The sequence below is a fragment of the Narcine bancroftii genome, chromosome 1 (assembly GCF_036971445.1).
Source record: "Narcine bancroftii isolate sNarBan1 chromosome 1, sNarBan1.hap1, whole genome shotgun sequence".
Taxonomy (NCBI): Eukaryota; Metazoa; Chordata; class Chondrichthyes; order Torpediniformes; family Narcinidae; genus Narcine; species Narcine bancroftii.
Window position 1 is genome coordinate 478,921,643 of NC_091469.1, and position 19,362 is coordinate 478,941,004.

Consider the following 19,362-nt stretch of genomic DNA (forward strand, 5'->3'; position numbering starts at 1 on the left):
GGTCCTGTGAATTAACCCCTGATCTGATGCTATACATCAACCGTACTGCACTGAGATGCGGCCAGCCTGGACGCTCTTGATAGAAGTTCTGCAGAAAGTTGACAGGCTGGAGGCTGGTAGCCTTACCCGCTTCCTTCTTCTCAGGAAGTGCAGTTGCTGTTGCACCTTCCGGACAAGTGAGGAGTTGTTTTGTGTCCAGGATATCAGGATTGGTCACTATGGCAAAAGTTGGTCTTAATTGTTTTTTGTTTTAATATCCTGTTATCCTGCTCCTCTTTCTCAGTGGCCTCCCCCATATCTCTCTGGGGTAGTTACTCATCAAATTCTGATACAGTATAATTTTCATACCATTGAAAACTGATACTTCAGCTAGTAATGTCTTTGACTTTGGAACTGGTTCTCTAAACTCTTGCACTTCCCTCACTCACCTTTAAGACCTTAAACCTGCATCTTTAATCAGATATTTAACTCAACTGCATGTTTGCTAAAATGATCAGAGTTGTATAGCATGGAAACAGGCCCTTTGGCTCTATTTGTCTATGCTGACAAAGACGTCTTCCTGAACTAGTTCCATTTCCCAATATTTGACCCGTATTCTTCTCAACCTTTCCTGTTTAAAGTTTGTAATTGTGCCTGCATGGGTATATAATTCCATCTACCCACCACACTGGAAAAACTTTCCTCTCAGGTCCCCTTTAAACATTTTTTCTTTCACTTAAACCAATACACTCTACTTTTACACTCCTCTCCCCAGGGGGTGGGGGAAGCCAGTGATCTTTGCCCATCATAATTTTATAAACCAAAATAAGGTCCCTCCAAAGCCTACCTTTCTCCAGGTAAAATAGTTCCAGCCTATCCAGCCTATCCAGCATCTCCTTGTATCTCAAGCCCTCCAGTCTCTGTACCCCTTCAGGTGTAATCACATCCTTAGTAAGATGACAGAACTGCGCAATTCTTCAAGTGTGACCTTACAATTACTCTGCAGAACTGTAACATTACCTATCAACTCTTGTACTCAATGCCATGTCTGATGAAGGCAAGTGAATCACATGCCTGCTTTACCACCTTGGATGCACATTCAGGCAGGTATGGACTTGTAGCTCTTGGATTATGTGCTCTTCAACACTCTTGGGGCACTGTGCAGGTTGTGCCTTGGCATCATTTCATACTTATCCAAGTTCAATTCCATCTGCCATTCCAATTTCAATGTGATCTGCATGCTTACTAATCATGTCAACTAGTTCCTCATCCAAATAATTGATGTAGGTGACAATAAATTAATCCCATTCACAGTGCAAGAGTTGGTTAGCGTGTACTTTATAGTACACAGAATCTTACTATGGAAAAGTAAGTACCTTATTGAAAAGCAAACAGTTTATGTCTGTTATGGCTATTTGGAGTGTTGTCTGATCATTGAATAATTGTTAAGATGCCTGGGTTGGTAGATTACTCTTTTCTCTTTGGCTTGGCTTCGCGGACGAAGATTTATGGAGGGGTAAAGTCCACATCAGCTGCAGGCTCGTGTGTGGCTGACAAGTCCGATGCGGGACAGGCAGACACGATTGCAGCGGTTGCAAGGGAAAATTGGTTGGGTGTTGGGTTTTTCCTCCTTTGTCTTTTGTCAGTGAGGTGGGCTCTGCAGTCTTCTTCAAAGGAGGTTGCTGCCTGCCAAACTGTGAGGCGCCAAGATGCACGGTTTGAGGCGAGATCAGCCCACTGGTGGTGGTCAATGTGGCAGGCACCAAGAGATTTCTTTAGGCAGTCCTTGTACCTCTTCTTTGGTGCACCTCTGTCTCGGTGGCCAGTGGAGAGCTCGCCATATAACACGATCTTGGGAAGGTGATGGTCCTCCATTCTGGAGATGTGACCTACCCAGCGCAGTTTGATCTTCAGCAGCGTGGATTCGATGCTGTCGGCCTCTGCCATCTCGAGTACTTCGATGTTGGAGATGAAGTCACTCCAATGAATGTTGAGGATGGAGCGGAGACAATGCTGGTGGAAGCGTTCTAGGAGCTGTAGGTGATGCCAGTAAAGGACCCATGATTCAGAGCCGAACAGGAGTGTGGGCATGACAATGGCTCTGTATACGCTAATCTTTGAGGTTTTTCAGTTGGTTGTTTTACCTGACTTTTGTGTAGTCTTCCAAAGGCGCTATTTGCCTTGGCGAGTCTGTTGTCTATCTCTTTGTCGATCCTTGCATCAGATGAAATGGTGCTGCCGAGATAGGTAAACTGGTTGACTGTTTTGAGTTTTGTGTGTCCGATGGAGATGTGGGGGGGCTGGTAGTCATGGTGGGGAGCTGGCTGATGGAGGACCTCAGTTTTCTTCAGGCTGACTTCCAGGCCAAACATTTTGGCAGTTTCCGCAAAAGAGGACGCCAAGCGCTGGAGAGCTTGCTCTGAATGGGCAACTAAAGTGGCATCGTCTGCAAAGAGTAGTTCACGGACAAGTTGCTCTTGTGTCTTGGTGTGAGCTTGCAGGCGCCTCAGATTGAAGAGACTGCCATCCGTGCGGTACCGGATGTAAACAGCGTCTTCATTGTTGAGGTCTTTCATGGCTTGTTTCAGCATCATGCTGAAGAAGATTGAAAAGAGGGTTGGTGCGAGAACGCAGCCTTGCTTCACGCCATTGTTTATGGAGAAAGGTTCAGAGAGCTCATTGCTGTATCTGACCCGACCTTGTTAGTTTTCGTGCAGTTGGATAACCATGTTGAGGAACTTTGGGGGGCATCCGAGGTGCTCTAGTATTTGCCAAAACCCTTTCCTACTTACGGTGTCGAAGGCTTTGGTGAGGTCAACAAAGGTGATATAGAGTCCTTTGTTTTGTTCTCTGCACTTTTCTTGGAGCTGTCTGAGGGCAAAGACCACGTCAGTAGTTCCTCTGTTTGTGCGAAAGCCGCACTGTGATTCTGGGAGAACATTTTCGGCAACACTAGGTATTATTTAGGAGAATCCTAGCGAAGATTTTGCTTGCAATGGAGAGCAGCGTGATTCCCCTGTAGTTTGAGCAGTCTGATTTCTCGCCTTTGTTTTTGTACAGGGTGATGATGGCATCACGAAGGTTCTGAGGCAGCTTTCCTTGGTCCCAGCAGAGCTTGAAAAACTCATGCAGTTTGGCATGCAGAGTTTTGCCGCCGGCCTTCCAGACCTCTGGGGGGGGATTCCATCCATACCTGCTGCTTTGCCACTTTTCAGTTGTTCAATTGCCTTGTATGTCTCTTCCCAGGTGAGGACATAATTCAGCTCTAGCCTTAAGGGCTGTTGAGGGAGCTGGAGCAGGGCAGATTCTTGGACTGAGCAGTTGGCACTGAAAAGAGATTGGAAGTGTTCTGACCATTGGTTGAGGATGGAGATCTTGTCGCTGAGGAGGACTTTGCTGTCTGAGCTGTGCAGCGGTCTTTGGGCTTGGGGTGAGGGGCCGTACACAGCCTTTAGAGCCTCGTAAAAACCCCTGAAGTCGCCAACGTCCGCGCTGAGCTGGGTTCGTTTGGCGAGGCTAGTCCACCACTCATTTTGGATCTCCTGGAGTTTGCGCTGAAGATGGCTGCATGCACGACGGAAGGCTCGTTTCTTCTCTGGCCAGGACGACTTTGCAAGGTGAGCCTGGTGGGCTGCCCGCTTCTTTGCCAGCAGCTCCTGGATTTCCTGGTTGTTTTCGTCGAACCAGTTCTTGTTTTTCCTGGAGGAGAAGCCCAGTACCTCTTCAGTGGATTGCAGCATGGCGGTCTTCAGCTGACCCCAGAGGGTTTCAGGGGACGAGTCTGTGAGGCGGATTGCATCCTCGAGCTTTGCTTTGAGGTTTGCCTGGAAGTTTCCTCTCACTTCGTCTGACTGCAAGTTTCCAACATTGAACCTCTTTCTGGGGGCTATACTGTTCCAGGACTTTGGCTTGAAGTGAAGGTTGAGCTTGCAGCGAACCAGCCGGTGGTCAGTGTGGCATTCCGCGCTGGGCATGACCCTGGTGTGGAGCACATCTCGTTTGTCTCTTTCTTTTCCAGGACGTAGTCCAGGAGGTGCCAGTGTTTGGATCGGGGATGCATCCAGGTAGTCTTCAGGCTGTCCCTCTGCTGAAAAAGGGTGTTTGTAATGACAAGCCGCTGTTCTGCGCAGAGCTCCAACAGGAGGCGCCCGTTGTCGTTGCACTTTCCGACACCATGCTTGCCCAGGATTCTGGCCAGGTTTCTGAGTCTTTGCTGACGCGAGCGTTGAAGTCGCCAAGGATGACAACCTTGACAAGTTCTACACTGATCTGATAGATTACTAGGTCATTGTAAATTAACACAAATATATATAGGAGTGCGGTGGGATCTGGGGAGAGTTGGAAATATGGTGAGAATGTAATGGGGCAGCTTCTGATCAGTTTAGATGGGTGGTTACGGACTCGTTAGACCAAAAGACCCAATTCTACATGCCTGTCACAAATGTTTGGGTTCAAATTGAAACACATTTCTTTATTCAAATCTATTTTCTTCTATCTAGGTGAAAGGCATGGTTATTGATGATAATCTCAACGTGATTCATGAGACAAACGTGAAGTTTGATGATGATTTGCCAGAGTTTGGGTAAGAAGTTTTATGACCATTAGCTTCTGCTTCATACATTGGGAAGGGTAGGAGAATGTAAAATGGAGGGATGTGTATGGAGAATATAAAATATTTGCAATAATTAACTAGGAGCACCTATTCATAAAGTAAATTGGTCAATTTCTGTTAGGAACTAAATTTTAATCCAATAATAGTTTGAAACCGTGATAGTTTTCCATGAAATGGATTACTGTATGCTCAGAACCTGGTTTTCAAACTTGACATTCTCTCCACTGAATCCATCCTTGTTCTTGGCAACATTAATGTTTACGAATTTGGTGTTGCATTTAATGAGGTTTGATTTTAGCTCATCTTGTACAACCCAGAAACAGGTCCTTCACCCTAACTTGTATGTTCCATCTACGTTGTCTACCCAACCTTGTCCTATTTGGCTCTGTTCATTCCATATCCCTCTAAACCTTTCCTTATCTACATACCTGTCTAATTGTCTTTTAAATATTGCTATAGTTTCTGCTTTTACCACTTATTCTGACAGCAGGCAGCTTATTCATGTATACACTACCCTGAATAATGTGCCCCTTGAGTCTCTTTTAAATCTTTCCCCTCTCAGCTTAAATAGATACCCTCTAGTTTTGGATGTCTCTACCCCAGGAAACAGACTGACTATTAAATTCATCTATGATTTTAAGGTTATTCTATCAGCGGCAAGTTGAAAATTTGCAGCCTAATCAGCCTCTCCTTCCAGTCCCAGTATCATTCTTGTGAATATTTTCTGTACAATTTCCAGCTTGCTTATAGCTTTCTTGTAATGAACAGAGAGGAGCTGGAGGGACTTGATGAGTCAGGCAGGATCCATAAAGAGAAATGGTCAATTAATGTTTTGGATCAAGATCCTCTATTGAGACTTAAGTGGGAAGGGAGATAGCAATCATTAAGTGGGTGGGGGGGGGGAAAGAGAGGTGATGAGAGGGGCCGTGCTTTCGGACACTGGACAGAAGAAAGTGGAATGGGTGGGAGGGTTGAGGGGAAGGAAAGGTTTGAGAGAATTGGAAGCAGGTAAAGGAGAGATGGAAACAATGGAATGAATAATTTGGAAAATCAATGTTTATGCGATTGGGGTCAAAGGTCTCCAGGAAAAAGTATGATACCTTTGATGCACCATCAATAACTTCAAAGGTTAGATGTTGTAGAGAAACTGATAGGCTTTTATTCACAGCAGAACGGATGTCCGTCCATGCTGGTTGATTGTCCTGTACTGAGGAGGGGATTGTGGCACAGTTGCCTTTATTCAGGGGTCAGTGGGAGGAGCGTCAGGCACCGACAGCAAGGGGCGTGTCCTAACACATCCAAACATGTATACAGAACATCCAAACATATATACAGTGGTTTACCACAGCCTTGTTCCTCGGATTTAAGTTTAGCCTTATCCTGGCAATTGATGAAGTTGAGGGAAGACGTGTCTGTGTGGGAATGGCAACGTGATTTAAAATAGCTGGCTATCTCGAGTTTCAGCTTTCTTGACATTGAGAGGTGGGTGACCAGAACCATGCAAAATAATCCAAGGGCGTATGGTCTCACCAATGTCTTTTACTGAAATCCTCCTCCATGGGTTTGTTACCAAAAATTGATGGCTCTGCCAGAGTTGCTGTAACAGCAGTGTGGGGACAAAATCACATTGCTTCTCTGTGGGGTCCAGCTGCCCAGTCCATTTGCCATTGGCTCTGTACAGGCTTTAAATGGCCTGTTAAAGGAGCTGACGCTGATTTATTTTAAAATCCTTCAACTGCAGGGTCTGGGCCAAACCTGGCGGCGCCTATGATTGGCAGTGGCCAGACTCTGGGGAAGCAGAGAACCTGCGCAGGGCACAAGAAAATGGAGAGACTACCCCTGTTTGAGAAGGATAAGCAGAGGAGATGACCCAAGGCAGCAGACCACAGTGGCAGACTGGAGAGGGACTCTGAGGCTGAAGAACACCCATGCAGAGAGTTGCTGGTGACTTGAGTCGAGGAACCCATGTAGGATGCTGCTAACTGCAGTCAAGGGACTTGCACCAAGCTGTGGACTGCGGGAGACTGGCTTGAGACTGGCATATGGGATACCAAGTATCTGAATTGGGATGTGAGAGGGTGCTGAGGACGCTGGAGGTTTCCTGATCATGTCAGAGGAGTGCATCTGGAACTCGAGTTGCTGATAGTTTGGACCGAAAGCAGTTTGGCTGCAGACACTGCGGAACTCTGGAGATGAAGCCATTGACTTGGAGATGGGGGGCTCTTTGCTTTTTTCTCTGGCTGTAATTGTGCTGGGCAATTTCTGCTGAGAGCGAATCTGCCTTACAGTAAACTAAAGGCAATTTCATGTATTATCACTATGTTTTAATACATGACAAAATAATATTGAATCTTGAACCTTAACTCATTACATTGCTTCATGGCTTCTTGACTTCCACTCTCCATATGTTTAAGATCTTCCAGAATCTCGCTGTCTGTTTCCAAATTTGCACCATTCTGTTTGTTCATTATCCATCTACTTGCTGACTTACATTTGCTTTCAGTTAAGTAAATTCTGTTTTAAATGGCTCAAGTCTCTTAATTTTTACCCATTCTTCTCCTGTGTGACAGCTTCTGCACTAGATGTGGCATTCCACAGGGATTGGTGTTGGGACTCCTGTTGTTTGTGAAAAATATATCACTTGGATGAAAAAAATGGGTGGGTAGTTTAGTAAATTTGCAGGTGATACAAAGGTTGGTGGAGTTTAGGACAGTATAGAGGGTTATCAAATAATACAACAGGATATAGAATAGTTGCAGATATGGACAGTGAAATAGCAGATGAAATTTAATACAAACTGATTTATTGTATCTTAGGAGGGCAACTGTTAGGGAATGTAGAGAGTTAATGGGAAGGCTCTTGAAAGTATTGAAGTGCAGAGGGATCTGTGGGTCCAGTTCATTGAAAATGTCCACCCAAGTAGATAGGGGGGCAAAGAAGGCATATGGTATCCTTGCCTTCATTGACTGGGGCATTGAGTATAAACCTAATGAGGTTATGTTATAGCTATATAAAACTTAGGAAGGGACCGGAGCGGCTGGCATGGTGCAGCACAGTGAGGTGGCCAGGGTCGAGTCGTGTTTATCGCATCGGATGTGCAGTGGGGGGCGGGATTGTCCCCCATGGTTGTAGCAAGTCCTTGGTACACAAAGAAGTCTTGAGTGCCCCATAGCTGTTCGGGGTCAGGGGTATGTGTCAGGCTGGCGGGTTCCTGGGCTGGAGGATACTGTGTTGTGGTGGGTGCTCCCGCCGGTGCCAGGTCCCTGGTTGAGACGGTGTCCTCCCTGCCACTGCCAAACCTAACGTAGGCATAGTTGTGTTTCGCATGTAGGAGGAATACCTGCTCGACTAGGGGTTCGGCCTTGTGGGCACGCATGTGTCTACGCAGAAGCACCAGTCCTGGGGACGCGAGCCATGCCGGGAGGGACATTCCTGTCACCGATCTCCTGGGGAACGAAAACAGGCGTTCATGTGAAATCACATTGGTAGCCGTGCACAGCAGCGACCAAATGGCATAGAGCGCCTCTGGAAGAGCGTCCTGCCAGTACTCTATGGACCACCCTTTTGACTTAAGAGCCAAAAGAACAGCCTTCCAGATTACCCCATTCTCACGTTCCACTTGCCCATTACCTCTCGGGTGGTAACTAGTCGTGTGACTAATTGCGATGTCCCTTGCTGTCAGGTACTGGCGTAGTTCCTCTTGAAGCTAGACCCCCGGTCGCTGTGGATAAATACAGATTAGCCAAACATGGTGAAGATCCGTGTCAGTGCCCTGTTGACGGTGGCCATGGAGGTGTCAGGGCAAGGGATGGCAAAGGGGAAGCGGGAGTGTTCGTCTCTGGCCTTGAGGAAATAGATGTTGCTTTTCGTGAAAAGCAGGGACCCCTTGAAATCCATGCCGAGTGGCCTTCGTGACATGAGCCTGGGGTGGTTGGAAGAAACGAGGTTTGCATTCCGCACAGACCTGGCACATCTCGGTCACGGTCCTGACATCCCTGACAGTGTATGGGAGGTTTCGGTATAAGCGGGTGACACCCGGGTGGCAGAGCGACTCGTGCAGTGTTTGAAGCTGGTCATCGTGGAGCGACGCACAGGTCCGGGAGCGGGCGTCGGGGAGTCGTTAAACTTCCCAGGATGATACTGGATGTCGTAGCTGTACGTTGCCAGCTCGACTCTCCAGCACATGGTCTTGTTGTTCTTGATCTTGCCCCTGTGTGTGGTGTTGAACATGAACGCCACTGCCTGCTGGTTGGTGAGGAAGGTGAACCTCCTGCAGGCCAGGTAGTGGCGCCAGTGACGGACTGCTTCCACAATCGCCTCCTTTTCAATGGCAGAGTGCCCTAGCTTGAAGCCGTGGAGGGTCCTGGAAAAGATGGAGACCGAGCGCCCCCCCTTGGTTGAGAGTAGCGGCAAGGGCTACATTGGAGGCATTGCTCTCCATCTGGAAGGGGGAGTCCTCGTCCACAGCATTCATCGTGGCATCTGCGATGTCCTGCTTGATGCGCGTGAAGGCTGCCTGTGCCTCGGATGGGAGGGGAAATGTGGTGGCCTGGGCCAGTGGGCGGACCTTGTCCAAGAAGCAGGGAACCCACTAGGAGTAATAAGATAACAAGCCAAGGCACCTGCGGAGGACTTTGAGCCTGGTGGGGAGGGGCAGCTCCATTAATGGGCGCATCCATTCTGGATCTGGTCCGATGACATCATGTGTCACGATGTACCCCAGGATGGCGAGGCGGGTGGTGGTGAACATGCATTTCTCTGTTGTATGTTAGGTTCAGCTCCTCGGCCATCCGAATAAATTTCTCCAGGTTGGCATCGTGGTCCTGCTGGTCGTGGTAGCAGATGGTGACATTATCCAGGTACGGGAAAGATGCCCTTAGTTTGTGCTGGTCTTCCATTCGATCCATCTCCTTTTGGAAGATTGAGACTCCATTTGTAACCCCAAATGGAACCCGGCTGAATTGGTACAGGTGCCCGTCTGCCTCGAAGGCGATACAAGGCTTGTCCTGTGGGTGGATGGGGAGTTGGTGATAGGCCGACTTCAGGTCAATTTTGGAGAAGACCCAGTAACGGGCTATCTCGTTGACCATGTTGGTAGGGGGTAGGCATCCAGCTGAGTGTACCGGTTGATGGTCTGGCTGTAGTCCATGACCATCCTCTGCTTGCTTCCCCCTTTGACCACTAGGACTTGGGCTCTCCAAGGGCTGTTACTCGGCTCGATGATACCTTTTGCCAGAAGCCACTGCACCTCCACCCTGATGAAATCTCTGTCTGCTGTGCAATAGTGCCTACTTCTGGTGGCTATCACCTTGCAGTCTGGCGTGAGGTGTGAGAAGAGGGCGGGAGGGGTGATGCGCAGGATGGAGAGGCCGCAGGTTGGCCGGGGCTGGTTGGAAGGCGTGCTCTGGAGAGTGAGTGGGGCTAGGGGCCCACCGAAGGCGAGGATGATGCTCTGCAGTTGGCACTGGAAGTCTCAGCCCAGGAAGACTGGGGCGCAGAGTTTGGGCATGACCAGGAGCCGGAACCCAGTGTATGATTTCCCCCACCCCCCCCCCCCTTAAGAGGCCCCACTTTTATTCTCATCATCCTCTTGTTCAAAGAAGAATGCCTTGGGGTTCTCCTTAATCCTACATGCCAAGGACTTCTCATGCCCTCTTGAAGCTCTCTGATGTTCCTTCCTGGCTACCATACAATTCTCATGAGCCCTTCTTGTTTCCTGCTTCCTAAATCTAATGCATGCTTCCTTCTTCCTCCTGACCAGCTGCTGCCTCACCTATTTGTCAACCACAGTTAGTTCCCTTTTATTACCATCTTTTCCCAGTCTCAGTCATTTTTTTTTAAACCAACGTCTACCAGACTTTTTAACCTCCCCTTACTACCCAAAACATAATGTACTCTGCGACCACTAAAAGACCTGTCTGCATGATTGCACTATTTACTGATTTTTTTTTACACTAACTGTAACTGCAAGTATTTATTATCTTACTTTTTAAAATTTATGATGTCCTTCTGCACTGGGGTAATTTAATGCATACTATTTATTTTTGAATACTTATTTTATGCATTGCCCAGTGAGGTTGTTTACATTTCTCTCTTTTGTGTAGGTACAGTATCTTTTATTGAGTACAGTTTTTTTTCACTACTGATGAATAGAAATTCTGTCTGGCCTGCAGGCAAAAGCATCTCAGTATGATGCATGTACGCTGACAATAAATTTGAACTTTGAATTTTATGGTGTTTACAGAGAACCAGTTTCACTCTGTTTTGTGATTTTAAACTTTACCTAAGAAATTTACATTTATTTTGAGACTGTTTAGATATTCCAGCCATGGAAATTGATTCAGCAACTCCCTGCTAAACCCCTTGAGAATTGTATATGTTTCGATGAGACCATCTCTTTTATTTAATCCAAACTTGAGAGTTTAATCTGTTTGATTGCTCATAAAATTAATCCTGTGGGCCTTCGTTGCTTTCTTTTTATTGCTTGTATATTGTTCAATATATTTAGAACAGACTTTTTATGTAATATTCCAGGTGTGGTTTCGAAAGGGTTCAATATATTTGGAGCAAGCCATCTCTACTTGCATTGAACACCATTACCCTTTCAATATCTCACCGATTAGAAAATATTCCTTTTTGTGAACTCGTGTCTTTAAGTTATCTGATGGTTATCTTCAGCCACGTTCCTAGGTGTTGGAAGCAATGATAACTTCACCCAGTAATTACGACTGATATTGAAGCTGAGAGATGTTACACTTGATAGCTTGACAATACTTCTTTATCAACTGGTACTCATGAGATTTGCAATCTTTGAAGAAATGTTTTAAACCAGGTGTAGGAAGTTACAGATTCGTACCCTAAAATCTGTGCAAATGAATTTTAGTTTATTAGCTGTTCATTGTTAGAATTAGGGGTAACCAGGATGTACTTAGATTTGTGTCTTCAAATAATTTATAGGGCATGTTCAATTAATTCATTTCACTGGGGCACTCTTTGTGACTGGGAAAGTTGATTAGAATATTTAATGCATATGTAGAGATTACTTTGTCACCTTTGAGCATAGGATGTTCACTTTGGACAGAATTGTTTTCAACAGGATGCAAAGTACATGATTTCCAGGCCTTGGGAGCATTAATGCTTCATACATCTGTGAACATACCAACATGTAAGGATAGGATAGTGAAAAAGATGTTTGACTTGTTTGCCTTTGTAGCTCAAAGTATTAGAGTTTGGTGATGAAAATTTATTGTCATATATACAAGTACCCTGTACAGATGTACCAAAATTCTTTCTTGCTCCAAACAGGTACAGTATGTAAGATATGCCGACTGCAATAGCATTTACCGACTACGATCCCCTCCATACGACAAAACAGAAAAAGAGATAATGAATCTAAAAGGTTGGATAAATATTCACAGTTGCAGTTAGTGTAAAAAAAAAATGAAATTCCAGTAGTGTAAACATATCTTTTTGTGGCTATGGTGTTGTAGTAGTATTGGGAGGTTCAAGAGCCTGATAGCTGTTGGGACATTGTGTTGCAGCTAGCTATGCATGACTTTGGTAAGGCCACCCTTGGAATATTGTGTGCATTTCTGGTTATGGAAAGGATAAGGCAGTGCAGGAAAGTATGCACAAGAGGGATTCACTAGCATGTTGCCTGGAATGAACAGGATTAGTTCCCAGGAGAGATTGCACAGGCTGGGAATGTTCGCACTGGAGCACAAAAGAAGGCTGACCTTGTAGTTGTTTACAAATTGGTGGTGGGTGTGGAACAGGTTGTTGGAGGAGGTGGTAGAGACAAACGCTGTTTATATAGCACTTGGACAGGTAAACGAATAGGAAAGGAATAAAAGAAAATGGACTAAATACAGGAAAATGGAATAGATAGTATCTCAGCCGACATGAACAAGTTGGGCCAAAGGGCCTGTTTCCGTGCTATTCTTTGATACTGACTCTTCTTTATTTCCAGGACCCAGAATGGTGTCCAGGTTCAGAGTGACAAGTTAACCATTACAACACCAGTCCTGTTGTGGGTAAAGGTATGAATTATGGATTAGTGACTTGCACCTGAAGAATATAACCAAATTCAGCTGCCATGGTTTTGGATATGTTTGTGTGTTTTCACATAAAAACAATGAGAGTATTAGTTTCTTGTCAATTTGAAAGTAAAAATTTGCCTGAAGTGATTTGTTGCCATGTTGAGTTATACAGAGATGCTGAGAAATTTCTCCGTTCTTGGGTACTTTAATACACAATAACCAATTTCTTTGATGTCCCCATTGGCCAGATACTTGCCCAGATAAAACATCTATCATCCAGCTTTGTGATGTGGATTATCTTCTGTTTGGATTTCCTTGGGTTGGGGAGAGTGGGAGATTGTTTTGTTGAGCACCTCAGCTCTGTCCACCATAATAGTGTGATTCTCAAGTGACCATCCATTTCAATTCCCTGTCCTGTTCCCTTGCTGACATGTCTCTTGATGTGCACCACCTGCAAATCTTCTGTGTGGGAACCCTCCAAATGGATGACATTAAAATTGACTTCTGATTTCTGTTTAACCCCCCCCCATCCTTTCTTCATCCCCCTGTTGCCTTTGCTCAATCTCTATCTCTTTCTCTCTTCCCTTTTCCCTCTCTCCTTTTGCACAGCTAAAATCAATTCTTATCTTTCCTCAGCATATTGAATTAACACCTTTTGGCTTTTGGGCTGAACTCCTCCCCCTTTCTCTCTCCAGTCTTTATCTGGACACCACCTGTTTTTTCGCTTATTCCTTGAAGGGCAGCATTTCTGTGCATTTTTACTACGATCACAATGTCTGCAGACTTTGTGTTTCACTCTTTTTTTGAATATTTTATTTTGATTTTCATAGACTCGTAAAATTCAAACAAACAATATAATTTTTTTTTAACATTTCATATAGAGTCTGTATTGCCCCCCCCCCCCCCCCCACACTCTGCCCCGCACCCTTGTACAACTGAAAAAACAGTAAATTAAATTACATTGATACAAATTCCATTGGGGTCAAAATTCCTTACAGAAACCTCAGGAAAAAAAACAATCAGAAAGGCTAAGTAACAAAGGATAAGAAATTAAAAATGACTTAAATGATAATAATTTAAATTAAAAAGAAATTTTAAAAACTCAAAACGAAACTGAAAAAAACAACCTGCGTCATGTCCCACTTCCTTGATCACATTCATTTCCCTTTTGGGATGGATTGCTACAGTACTCCTATTTCAAGGGGGGGGGGGAACTAATCAATTTGAGTGCCAATATATTTCAAGTAAGGTCACCACACCTTAATGAACGTGTTATGTTTCTTCCTTAGATTGTATGTGATTTTCTCCAGGGGAATGCAATTTTGCATTTCCACATTCCATCGTGTGGCATTTAATTGGAAGTTGGGTTTCCACGAAACTGCTATACAGTTCCTGGCTACCACCAACGTGTCCTTCATGAACAAAATTTGGTATTTAGACATTCTAAAACTCAAAGCCCCCAATGTATCCCAGAAGGTACACGTATGGATCCTGTGGAAAATAAACGAAGGATGTGGGAATACCCCTTCCCTTGGAGAATTAATTAATAACTGACTTGAAAAAGTTTTAAAACATTTTAAATAATCAAAACAGAGTTCAGAACCTGCCTGAATAGTTTTAAGTATGGCTGCAAGGAAAAGGAAGCCTCAGACAACCAGAAGAATAGTGATGAAAGAAGTCAAAAGACTTGAAAAAGTCAGGTCTACTTTGACGTCGGTGCCTCAGACTGAAGTTCATCTTCTTCCACGACCGAAGACAGCGTGACGAGTCCAGATGATGCAGGTGCCACTTCTCCAGGGAACAGAAGAAGATGGCACTGGTGTCCAGAAGAAGATGATCGAACTACAGAGACTAGAAGAACAAGCGAGCATGGGTGGAAGTTCACACGTGCGTAGAACGGACCAAACAGTAATGCAATGGGAGACTGGGAAACCAGCTGCCAGTAGTGTTATTGTACAAGATCTGCCTCTCTTGGAATTGGAGGCAGAATCAGAAGTTATTTTTTTCCAGTGTTAAGTGACATAGATAAGAAGATCAAGAGAATGAAGTAGAGGAGGATGAAGATGAATATCAATAGGCCCAATATTAAAGAATTGAAAACTATGCAGGTGAAGACACCTGATGCATGGGGACTGGGTATGGACAGGCAATTGAGGAATCAATTACGAGCTATGAGTGAGCAGATGGATTTGCAATATTGTGTCTGTAAGGGGTGATGTTAATACTCAATTTGAATGTATTAAAGGAGAGATGAAGATTATTAAGGAAGAAATGAAAAGCTCTGATAAAGTAAAAACACAAGTTCAGAAAGTTGAAGGGAAATCGTAGGTATATCATGATGAAGTGGACCAGTGTAAAGATGAGGTTAATAAGTTGGAAGATTCAGTTATGACCTGGAGTGTCGAGAAGAAAGAACTTTTACGAAGTATTGACATGTTAGAAAATGACAGTTGAAGAAATAATGTGAAAATTGTTGGGTTGATAGATTTTGAAGGTCCTTGTACAATTTTTTTCAAAAAATAGATTCCAGAAGATTTAGGACCTGAACATTTTCTGAACAGAATTGAACTGGACAGAGCACATAGGGCTAATAGGAAGAAGCTGTTACCTGGACAGGCACCATGTTCGGTTCTGATTAGATGTCTGCATTATCAGTATAAAGAAACAATTTTAAGAGGAGCTATTCAAAAGGCTCATCAATTCCAAAGTCTATTGATAGTGGCCGATTAAAACACTTTTTTTTAATGCAAATTTGAGTGCTGATTGTGAAAAGAAGAAAGGAATTTAACCCGGCTAAATCAATATTGTGGAAGAAAGGATACAAGTTTTCTTTTTGTCACCCTGCTACATTTAGTGCTTTTGGAAGATAACCAGGCAAAATTTTTTGTAAATGATACGGAAGCTTTGGATTTTGCTAATTCTCCTCCAAGAACAAAAGGGATCAACAAGTTGACATGCAAACTGCAGATATTCATCAAGTTGAGAAGTTGCAACCTGGAGAGAAAGAGTTGACATAACAAGAAATAGATGACCTTGATGAAGAACAAGTCAATCGAGATCTTGAAGCAGCTGTCTATACCTAAAGATGAACTATTTATTTCTGAAATTTATATAATGACTATTCTCCCTTGGGGAGGGCAGAGTTTTCCTTTTCCTTTCTTATCTATTATGTGCCACCAAGTGGCAAGGGCCACTTCCTGCACAATAGAGGGAGGTAGAGCTTGTCTTTTTATTTGACAGTACTTTTTTGATGGGGGATTTTTTTCTTTAAAGCTTTCTATGGACGGAGATGTCAAGTGTGGTTGATAATTTTAGGATGTGGGAGGTCCAAGAGGAGAGGCAAAGGGGAGTTTTGAATTTTTGGGAAGTAGGTTAAAGGTATTAAATTTTGTAAGTTTTAATATAAATGGGCTTAATAATAAGATTAAAAGAGAGTATTAGCTTATTTGAAGAAAGTGAAAGTTGATATTGCTTTTCTACAGGAAACACATTTAACAAAGAAGGAACACCAGAAATTGAAAAGAAATTGGGTAGGACAAGTGGTAGCCTCAACCTTTAATTCTAAAGGAAGAGATGTGGTGATTTTGTTTAAGAAAGCGTTACCTGTGAAAATCCAGAGAGTGGTTATTGATCCTGTGGGAAGATTTATCTTGCTTCACTGTCAAATTTATTCTGAAATGTGGAGATTGATGAGTATTTATGCACCAAATATAGATGATGAAAGATTTCTTAGAGATACTTTTGTTTTTGTTTGAAGTGTGTGGAAAAAATATTGATGGGAGGGGATTTTAATTATTGTCTTGATCCAGTTTTGGAGAAATCGATAAGATCAGTTATTCGAGCAGCAAAAGTAACCTTAAATGTAATGAAAGAGTTGAACATGATAGATTTTTTTGTGAAGATTAAATCCAAAAGAAAGGGACTATTCTTTTTATTCACATGGACATTTTCTTATTCTAGCATAGACTTATTTTTAATGTTGGCACAATTTCAAGGAAGAGTTATGAAAGTGGATTATAAGACTATAATTTTGCATGGTCATTCACCACTTTTAATGACATGTTTGCATCCAGAAAAGGAGCAATTGGTTTATAGGTGGAGACTCATTTCTACATTGTTAAAGGGTGGGGGGGGGGGGGGGTGGGATTTTTGTGATTTTATAAGAAAGCAAATTAAGGAATTTTTAGAAATAAATTCTAATTCAGTTAATAAATATATTGTTTGGGATACATTAAAGGCATATTTGAGAAGAATGATAATAAATTCTATGGCTAAAATTAAAAAAAGACTATATGAAAGAGATTGATCAATTAGAAATGGAAATAGAGGATTTGGAGAAGGGAGGCTTCAGATGAGAAAAGAAAGAAATTAATAAATAAATAAAAACTTTACTATAATAAAATTCAGACTTGTAGAAAGGAAAAATTAATCGAGACAACTAAACAAATATATTATGAATTGGGTGAGAGGGCCCATAAGGTTTTAGCTTGGCAGTTAAAAACAGAATAAACTTCTAGAATAATTAATGCTGTTAGGAAAAGCTCAAAGACAATTACTTATAAACACAAAGAAATTGATGATTCATTTAATTTTTAAATTCTAATTTGTATAAATCGGAGTCTACTAGAAATGAAGTTAAAATTAAGAATTAAAAAAATCTCAGATAACTATCTAGTTTGAAACATCAAGATCAAAGAGATTTAGATACTCCAAGAGAAAATAATGAAGCACTTAGTTCATTGCAAAATGGGAGAGGATGGTTTTCCGCCTGAATTTTGTAAGAAGTTTAAGGATCTTTTAATAGCTCCTTTTATGGAGATGTTAAAGCAAGTGGCTGAATCTCATTCTTTACTGGAATCTTTTTCAATTGCGATAATTACAGTTATACCAAAGAAGGATAAGAACCCGTTAAATCCGACGTCTTATCCATCTGATATTATTATTAAATGTGGATTTTAAAACTGTTGCAAAAATTTTAGCAAATAGACTAGTTAAATATTTACCTAATTTAATTCATATGGACCAAACAGAATAATCTGCTGATAATGTTGCAGGGTTAATTAGTTTAATTCATTTAATACAAAAAATAGGTGATTTAAGTGTGGCAGTAACTTTGGATGCAGAAATGGCTTTTGATTGATTAAAAAGGGATTTTTTGTTTAAAATGTTAGAGAAGTTTGGCTTTTGCTTGATATTTATAAATTGGGTTAAAGCCCTTTATAAAAATCCTTGTGTAAAGGTGGTTACTAATGGACAACTATCTACTTCGTTTTCATTAACTCGATCAAGTGATCAAGGTTGTCCTCTATCACCAGCTTTGTTAATTTTAGCAATAGAACCTTTGGTGGAACTTATTCAACAAGATCCTAAGATTAAAGGTATAAAGGTTAATCAGGAGGAATATAAAATTAATTTATTTGCTGATGATGTTTTGGTTTATTTGACTGATCCTATAAATTCTTTGTTCCAGTAAGGTTAGAAGAATATAGAGAAATTTCTTGTTATAAAATTAATTGGCAGAAAAGTGAAATTATGCCTTTAGTTAGGGGTGATTATACTAATTGTAAATTGGTTACTAAATTTAGGTTGCCAGACGCAGGTATTAAATATTTAGGTAATGGTTTAAGAAATTTATACAAATTAAATTGTTTGCCTTGATAAAAGTGTTGAAGATTTGAAAAGGTGGAACACTCTACCTATTATTTTAGTAGGTAGAGTAAATTGTGTTAAAATGAATATATTTCCTAGAAATCAATATCTTTTTCAGTTGATCCTTTTCTCAATTCCTCAAAAAAAATTTGAGGAAGGAAGGGATTCTTTGGAAAAACTGACTTGGAAGTTTGAATTGAGGGGCTTATAACTTCTCAATTTAAGAATGATTATAAAGCTACTCAATTGAGATGTATTAATGCACTGTTTAGATAAAATAGTAAGATAGGAGAAATATATTTACAGAATTTTATCTATAAATGGAATTCTAAATTGTTAGTAGGAAATAGGGAAACACCTATTTTGAAAAATCTGATTGAATTGTGGAATAATATTGACAATGAAATACATATGAAAGCTTTCATATCTCAAAAATAGTCCATCTGTCAAAATACCTATTCCATTTTTAATGGATAATCATTTTTTGAAGATTTAGATGCAGATGGGTATTAAGACGATTGAGGATTGTTTCTAGAATGGGAAATTTATAATGTTTGAACGAGTGAAGAATAAATATAATGTACCTAACAATACTTTATTTTGTAATTATCAAGTTGAAGCTTTTTTGTCTCATGAAATAGGTCCAAGTTTGACTTTGCCAAGACAAAATGAATTGGAATCACTGATTCAAAACAGTAATGTAAATAAATTCATTTCTATAATGTATAATTTACTTCAAAGGAAAGCTCCCAAAATAGAGGTGCATAAATTGAAATTAAGATGGGAAGTGGATTTAAATACACAATCCAGAAAGACTGGATTGAACTATTTAAGAATGATATGACAAAAATTATAAATGTAGCGTAGAAGATTGAGGGGGGACTTGATAGAGATGTTTAAGATTTTAAAAGGGACAGAAAGAGTAAATGTGGATAGGCTTTTTCAATTAAGAGTGGGGGAGATGCAAACTAGAGGGCATGGTTTAAGACTGAAAGGGGAAAATTATAAGGGGAACATGAGGGGAAATTTCTTTACGCAAAGTGTGGTAGGGATATGGAATGAGCTTCTGGCAGACGTGGTTGA

At 41.9% G+C, this 19,362-nt stretch overlaps 1 protein-coding gene across 7 annotated transcripts in view; it reads left to right on the top strand.

Moving 5' to 3' along the window:
- Positions 1 to 19,362, top strand: part of xylb (xylulokinase homolog (H. influenzae)) — a 255,464-nt gene that overhangs the window by 14,467 nt on the left and 221,635 nt on the right. For 6 of the 7 annotated variants that reach the window (XM_069914852.1, XM_069914857.1, XM_069914858.1 and 3 more), the window contains 2 exons: positions 4,479 to 4,561; positions 12,561 to 12,630. In XM_069914852.1, the coding sequence (XP_069770953.1) occupies positions 4,479 to 4,561; positions 12,561 to 12,630 (153 nt within the window). The remainder of the gene's footprint in view (positions 1 to 4,478; positions 4,562 to 12,560; positions 12,631 to 19,362) is intronic. The other variant, XM_069914856.1, reaches the window with a different exon arrangement.